The sequence below is a fragment of the Peromyscus maniculatus genome, chromosome 17 (assembly GCF_049852395.1).
Source record: "Peromyscus maniculatus bairdii isolate BWxNUB_F1_BW_parent chromosome 17, HU_Pman_BW_mat_3.1, whole genome shotgun sequence".
In the NCBI taxonomy this organism is placed as follows: Eukaryota; Metazoa; Chordata; class Mammalia; order Rodentia; family Cricetidae; genus Peromyscus; species Peromyscus maniculatus.
In genome coordinates, this window is record NC_134868.1 from 9,549,479 (window position 1) to 9,557,270 (window position 7,792).

At 48.3% G+C, this 7,792-nt stretch overlaps 1 protein-coding gene across 1 annotated transcript; it reads left to right on the forward strand.

Annotated features, from left to right (window-relative positions):
- The first annotated feature begins 2,330 nt into the window (after positions 1–2,330).
- LOC121823568 (uncharacterized) lies at positions 2,331–7,536 on the forward strand. The gene is made up of 4 exons (XM_076553832.1): positions 2,331–4,927; positions 4,978–5,032; positions 5,605–5,713; positions 6,097–7,536. The coding sequence occupies exons 1-4, from the start codon at positions 3,685–3,687 to the stop codon at positions 7,489–7,491; spliced, it is 2,802 nt and encodes a 933-aa protein (XP_076409947.1). The 5' UTR covers positions 2,331–3,684; the 3' UTR covers positions 7,492–7,536.
- The last annotated feature ends 256 nt before the right edge of the window (positions 7,537–7,792 follow it).

A 7,792-nucleotide genomic window follows, 5' to 3' on the forward strand; every position in this document is an offset into this window, starting at 1 on the left:
CAATTTTTTGTATCTGTTGAGGTTTGGTTTGTGACCAAGTATGTGGTCAATTTTAGAGAAGGTTCCATGAGGTGCTGGCAAGAAGGTATATTCTTTTACATTTGGGTGAAATGTTCTGTAAATATTTAAGTCCATTTGAATCATAACTTCCGTTAGTTTCCTTATTTCACTGTTAAGTTTTTGTCTTGCAGACCTGTTCAATGGTGAGAGTGGAGTGTTGAAGTCCCCCACTATTAGTGTGTGGGTTTTGATGTGTGATTTAAGCTTTAGTAATGTTTCTTTTACAAATGTGTGTGCCCTTTTATTTGGGCTGTAAATGTGCAGAATTGAGACTTCATCTTGATGGATTTTTTTCTGTGATGAATATAAAATATCCTTCTCCATCTTTTTTGATTAATTTTAGTTTGAAGACTGTTTTGTTAGATACTAGGATAGCTACACCAGCTTGTTTCTTAGGTTCATTTGATTGGAAAATCTTTTCCCAACCCTTTACTCTGAGGTAATATATGTCTTTGAGGTTGAGGTGTGTTTCTTTTATGCAACGGAAGAACAGATCCTGTTTTTGTATTCATTCTTTCAGCTTGTGTTTTTTTTATAGGTGAATTGAGTCCATTGATATTAAGGAATATTAATGACCAGTGATTGTTAATTCCTGTTATTTTTGGTTTTGTTAGTAGTGGTGGTTGTAGTGTGTGTGTTTCCCTTTTTTGGAATTTGCTGGTGTGAGGTTATCTATTGCCTGTGTTTTTGTGGGTGCAGCTAACTTCCTTTGGTTGGAGTTTTCCTTCTATTTTCTGTAGGGCTATATTTATGGATAGGTATTGTTTAAATCTGGTTTTGTCGTGTAATATCTTGTTTTCTCTGTCTATGGTGATTGAAGGCTTTACTGGGTATAGTAGTCTGGACTGGCATTTATGGTCTCTTAGTGTCTGCATTACATCTGTCCAGGACCTTCTGTCTTTCAGAGTCAGGTGTTATTCTGATGGGTCTGCCTTTATATGTTACTTGGCCTTTTTCCTTTGCAGCTCTTAATATTTTTTCTTTATTCTGTATGTTTAGTATTTTCTTTATTAAGTGGCAAGGGGATTTTTTTTATTTTATTTTATTTTATTTTTTTGGTTCAGTCTATTTGGTGTTCTGTAAACTTTTTGTACCTTCAGATAGGCCTGTCCTTTAAGTTGGGCAAGTTTTCTTCTATGATTTTGTTGAATATATTTTCTGTGCCTTTGAGCTGGAATTCTTCTCCTTCTTCTATCCCTATTATTCTTAGGTTTGGACTTTTCATGGTGTCCCAGATTTCCTGGATGTTTTTTATTAAGGATTTGTTGAATTTAACATTTTCTTTGGCTGATGAATCTATTTTCTCTATAGTATCTTCAATGCTTGAGATTCTCTCTTCTGTCTCTTGTATTCTGTTGGTTATGCTGCATCTGTAGTTCCTGTTCATTTACCCAGATTATCCATTTCCAGAATTTTCTAGGTTTTTGTTTTCTTTATTGCTGCTGTTTCAGTTTTCAAGTCTTGAACTCTTTTTTTCACCTGTTTAATTATTTTTTCTTGACTTTCTTTAAGGGATTTATTGATTTCTTCCAATTTTTTTTGTCTGTTCCTTGATTTCTTTAAGGGAATTTTTCATTTCCTCTTTAAAGGGCCTCTATCTTCATAAAGTTATTTTCAAGGTTGTTTTCCTCTGTTTTATCTGTGTTGGGATGTTCAGGTCTTGCTGTTGTAGAACCACTAGTTTCTATTGGTGCCATATTGCTCTTTATGTTTTTTAATGTATTCTTACACTGCCGTCTACCCATCTCTTCCTCCAATTGTTGCAAGTGGAGCCTGTGCCTCCAGGAGTCCCTGCTGCAATGAGGGATGGTTGGTGAAGGTGGGGGAGGAGGATGCTGCTGACAGGTTGATGGGGGCTGCAGCAGGTGGGGGAGGGGCAAGGGATGTGTCCCCAGGGACTAGGGCAGAGAGAGAGAGAGAGAGAGAGAGAGAGAGAGAGAGAGAGACTGTCCAGCCAGAAGCTCAGGCACTCTTCCTTCCTTCCTTCCTTCCTTCCTTCCTTCCTTCCTTCCTTCCTTTCTTTTTTAATGTGCTAGCACATATGTCTGTGTGAGAATACTTGAAGCCTACTGGAGTTAGTCAATTGTGAGCTGCCATTTAGGTGTTAGGAATTGAACCTGGGTCCTCTGAAAGAGCAGCCAGTGCTTCAAACCACAGAGCCATCTCTCCAGCCCTGATTGGTGTTTTGTTGTTTGTTTGTTTTTTAGAGACAGAGTTTCAAAGTATAAGAGAGCCCTGGCTGTCCTGAAACTCAATTTTTTACTAGGCTGGCCTTGAACTCACAGAGCTCCATCTGCCTCTGTCTCCTGAGTGCTGGGTCTAAATGCCTGTGCCACCATGGCCAGCTGATATTTTTTGTTTATAAATTTTTGTTGTTTTATTTGCTTGAGATAGGGTCTCCCATACTTTAGCCTGTCCTGGAACTCACTATGTAGCAAAAGCTGTCTTGAATTCCTCCTATCCTACCTCTACCTCACTAGTGATGTAAATACAGATGTTGCAAATCACATCCATTTTATGTTATTGTTGTTTTAATTTTTGTTTTTTGAGACAGGGTTTCTCTGTGTAGCTTTGTACCTTTCCTAGATCTCACTCTGTAGACCAGGCTGGCTTCGAACTCACAAAGATCCGCCTGCCTCTGCCTCCTGAGTGCTGGGATTAAAGGCATGTGCCACCACTGCCTGGCTGTTTTAAATTTTTTATTTATATTTTTTGAAACAACCCAGACTGACCCGATAGTCTAGAAGACCTAATCCCTAATCCTCTTGTCTCTACCTCCCAAGTTTTATGGTTACAGGAATACACCACTAAGCCTGGCTTACAATGCTGGACTTCATGTTTTGTTTTGTTTGATAATTGTGTTAGATTGATTTATTTTAGGTGTATAAATGTTTTGCTTACCTGTATGTGTGTGCACCACATGTGTGTCTGTTCAAAAGAAGTTCAAAAGAAGGCATCTGATCCCCTGGAAATGGAATCGTGGATGGTTGTGAGCCACCATGTGGGTGCTGGGAACAGAACCCTGACCCTCTGCAAGAACAGCCAGTGTTCTGACCTCTGGGCCATCTTACCAGCTTGTGTTGCTATTTGCTTATAATTGTGAGTTAAATCTGCAGTATAAATGTCCCATATTTTCACCTAATGATTTTTGCACTCATAAATTTGTTCACATGCATGTATTCTTAAATAGATTATGTGTCCACACAGCAAGGGCATGGAAGTCAAAAGACAAGTTTCAAGAGTTGGTTCCTCCCCCAGTGTGGGTCTCAGGGATAGAACCTGGGTCCTGTGTACATAGGGTTCTTGTGTGGTTGTTTTAATACATTGCCAATCACACAGTCTGATTATTAAACCCCTATGTCTTATCTCACCCATAGGAAGAATTATTTTCTCGGATGTGAAGCAACTTTCTTGAACAAGAAAACTTCACTTGCCTGCAGATCACTGAGCAGGGAAAGCAACAGCCTAGCTAACGTGTTCTTAGCAGTAGGCCTGGGTTCTGGACTCTGTCAGCCCACTCTGGTGTAAGGTACATAGAACTAACCAAGTTTGCAGAAGCCAGTGTCAGTCTCCAGATCTCAGGCACTACTAGGGCTTGCTGGTTTCGCGCTGCAGAGAAGCAGCATGTCCTCTCCCACAACCTTTGTGCAAGGCTCCGAGGAGCCCAAAGCAGGGCGAGCCGACCTCCAAGCAGAGGCCCACTGTCCCGTCTGTAAGAAGTACTTCAAGGACCCAGTGACCATCGAGTGTGGGCACAACTGCTGTCTCGCCTGCATCCGTGAATTCTGGAAGGATCTAAAGGATTGTTTCCCCTGCCCTGTTTGCCACTTTAACTGTCCAGAAAGGAGTTTTCGGAGTAATGGACCGCTGGGCAAGATGACCAAAGTTGTCACGCCACTCCCTGTAAAAAAGACCAAGAAGAGAAAGCTGGAAGAGGAGTATTCCTGTGAGATACGCCAAAAGGTTCCGGCCATTTCCTGCGAGAAGGACCAACAGCTCCCGCTTCCGGCCACTTCCTGTGAGAAGGACCAACAGCTCCCAGCCATTTCCTGTGAGAAGGACCAACAGCTTCAGCTCCGGGCCACTTCCTGTGAGAAGGACCAACAGCTTCAGCTTCCGGCCACTTCCTGTGAGAAGGACCAACAGCTCCAGCTTCCGGCCACTTCCTGTGAAAAGGACCAACAGCTCCAGCTTCCGGCCACTTCCTGTGAGAAGGACCAACAGCTCCTGGCCACTTCCTGCGAGAAGGACCAACAGCTCCAGCTCCCGACCACTTCCTGTGAAAAGGACCAACAGCTCCAGCCTCCGGCCACTTCCTGTGAGAAGGACCAACAGCTTCAGCTCCAGGCCACTTCCTGTGAGAAGGACCAACAGCTCCAGCTTCCGGCCACTTCCTGCGAGAAGGACCAACAGCTCCAGCTTCCGGCCACTTCCTGTGAGAAGGACCAACAGCTTCCGGCCACTTCCTGCGAGAAGGACCAACAGCTCCTGGCCACTTCCTGTGAGAAGGACCAACAGCTCCTGGCCACTTCCTGTGAGAAGGACCAACAGCTTCAGCTTCCGGCCACTTCCTGTGAGAAGGACCAACAGCTTCAGCTTCCGGCCACTTCCTGTGAGAAGGACCAACAGCTCCAGCTTCCGGCCACTTCCTGTGAGAAGGACCAACAGCTCCCGGCCACTTCCTGTGAGAAGGACCAACAGCTCCCGACCACTTCCTGTGAGAAGGACCAACAGCTCCAGCTCCCGACCACTTCCTGTGAGAAGGACCAAGAGCTCCCGGCCACTTCCTGTGAGAAGGACCAACAGCTCCAGCTCCCGACCACTTCCTGTGAGAAGGACCAACAGCTCCAGCTCCGGGCCACTTCCTGTGAGAAGGACCAACAGCTTCCGGCCACTTCCTGTGAGAAGGACCAACAGCTCCCGGCCACTTCCTGCGAGAAGGACCAACAGCTTCAGCTCCGGGCCACTTCCTGTGAGAAGGACCAACAGCTTCAGCTCCGGGCCACTTCCTGTGAGAAGGACCAACAGCTCCTGGCCACTTCCTGTGAGAAGGACCAACAGCTTCAGCTCCGGGCCACTTCCTGTGAGAAGGACCAACAGCTCCAGCTTCTGGCCACATCCTGTGAGAAGGACCAACAGCTCCCAGCCATTTCCTGTGAGAAGGACCAACAGCTCCCGGCCACTTCCTGTGAGAAGGACCAACAGCTCCAGCTTCTGGCCACTTCCTGTGAGAAGGACCAACAGCTCCCAACCACTTCCTGTGAGAAGGACCAACAGCTCCAGCTTCTGGCCACTTCCTGTGAGAAGGACCAACAGCTCCCAACCACTTCCTGTGAGAAGGACCAAGAGCTCCCGGCCACTTCCTGTGAGAAGGACCAACAGCTCCCGGCCACTTCCTGTGAGAAGGACCAACAGCTCCCGGCCACTTCCTGCGAGAAGGACCAACAGCTCCCGGCCACTTCCTGTGAGAAGGACCAACAGCTCCAGGCCACTTCCTGTGAGAAGGACCAACAGCTCCAGCTCCTGACCACTTCCTGTGAAAAGGACCAACAGCTCCAGCCTCCGGCCACTTCCTGTGAGAAGGACCAACAGCTTCAGCTTCCGGCCACTTCCTGTGAGAAGGACCAACAGCTTCAGCTCCAGGCCACTTCCTGTGAGAAGGACCAACAGCTCCTGGCCACTTCCTGTGAGAAGGACCAACAGCTTCAGCTTCCGGCCACTTCCTGTGAGAAGGACCAACAGCTCCTGGCCACTTCCTGTGAGAAGGACCAACAGCTCCCGGCCACTTCCTGTGAGAAGGACCAAGAGCTCCCCGCCACTTCCTGTGAGAAGGACCAACAGCTCCCGGCCACTTCCTGTGAGAAGGACCAACAGCTCCCGGCCACTTCCTGTGAGAAGGACCAACAGCTCCCGGCCACTTCCTGTGAGAAGGACCAACAGCTCCAGCTCCCGACCACTTCCTGTGAGAAGGACCAACAGCTTCCGGCCACTTCCTGTGAGAAGGACCAACAGCTTCCGGCCACTTCCTGTGAGAAGGACCAACAGCTTCAGCTTCCGGCCACTTCCTGTGAGAAGGACCAACAGCTCCAGCTCCCGACCACTTCCTGTGAGAAGGACCAACAGCTCCAGCTCCCGACCACTTCCTGTGAGAAGGACCAAGAGCTTCAGCTCCAGGCCACTTCCTGTGAGAAGGACCAAGAGTTCCCGGCCACTTCCTGTGAGAAGGACCAACAGCTTCCGGCCACTTCCTGTGAGGACCAACAGCTTCAGCTTCCGGCCACTTCCTGTGAGAAGGACCAACAGCTCCCGGCCACTTCCTGCGAAGAGGACCACGAGGTTCCCTGTCCACCGCGCAGCCTCGTCCCCAGCCCCCCGGGGGACTCCGCGTGGCCCCCAGAGAAGGCTGCCCTCGGTCCTGGGGAACATATTGAGTGTTGCCTGAAGCTGTGGAGGGAGAAGGTGGAGCCGGAGGAGAGGACACTGGCCTCACAGAGGAGGAGGCTGCTGGAACTGAAGAAGCGGGCCGAGCGCCGCCGGGAGGAGCTGGCGCGGGAATACCAGCAGCACAGGCTGTGTCTCCGCGCGGAGCGGGAGAACGCGCTGGAGCGCTTACAGACGGAAGAGGCGGCCGAAGCGGCCAAGCTGCAGGGAAACCTGGCGAGGTTCTCAGACCACATCGCTTCCCTCAAGTGTCTGTGGAGGAAGGTGAAGCGCAAGTACGTGAGGCCCGAGCTGGAGCTGCTGACCGGGCTGAGAGATTGCTACGAGAGACCCGATAGCTTCAGATGCCCTGACGTACTCGCGTTCACACTGCAAGAATACCGTTACCGGCTGCCTCCCCAGTGTTCCGGCTTGGACAGAATTATCAGGCGCTTTCAGGTTGATGTGCGTCTGGATCCCGGAACGGCGTACTGTAAACTTGCGGTCTCGGAAGATAGAAAAGCTGTGCAGTATGGAGGAAGGCAAAGGGTACCGTATAGCTCGAAGAGGTTTCAGCGGTACCCTATTATTCTGGGGTCTGAGGGATACAGTTCTGGCAGACAGTACTGGGAGGTAGACGTGGAATGCAAAAACGAATGGGTCGTGGGGGTCTGCAAGGAGCCCTTCCCCAGGAGCAGGCCCAGGAGCAGCACCAGTACTTTTCAACAGTACTCAGTGCAGGACGGATTATGGGCAGTTGGGCTAAACTACTGGGAAAATTATTTTGCACTGGGCCGTGAGAAAATCAGTCTTCTGCCCAGTGTGGCACCTAATAGGGTTGGGATTTTTTTAGACTCCGAAATGCATGAGGTTTCATTTTACAATTTACGTGATAAGTCCCTTCTGTACAGTTTCAGCGACTGTGCTAGCGGTGCCCTTTGGCCTTATTTCTACGTCGGATATCACTTAACACCCCTGAAGATCTGCACAGTCGAAGAACCTGAGCCGTAAGAAGCCATACAACCAGCCGATCTAGTCTGCAGGTCGGGGTGGGGATGGGGGGGTGGGGGCTGGTTGTTTTTTTCAGTCCTCATTGTAAGGATCACAATAGTTGTTTTGTTCTTAATCTGCTTCAAGGAGTTCTAAAGGGGTTAGAGTGCCTACTTTATAAATGATGGGCCCAATTAAGTGTTTTAGCGATCCTTAAAGTCATTAAAATGTCTGTTATTCCACTAGTTGCCAATAAAAATTCATTGATGTCAGTCCATGTTGATCATGAACGTATTTCCCCTTTAGTAAAAATGAAGCTCTT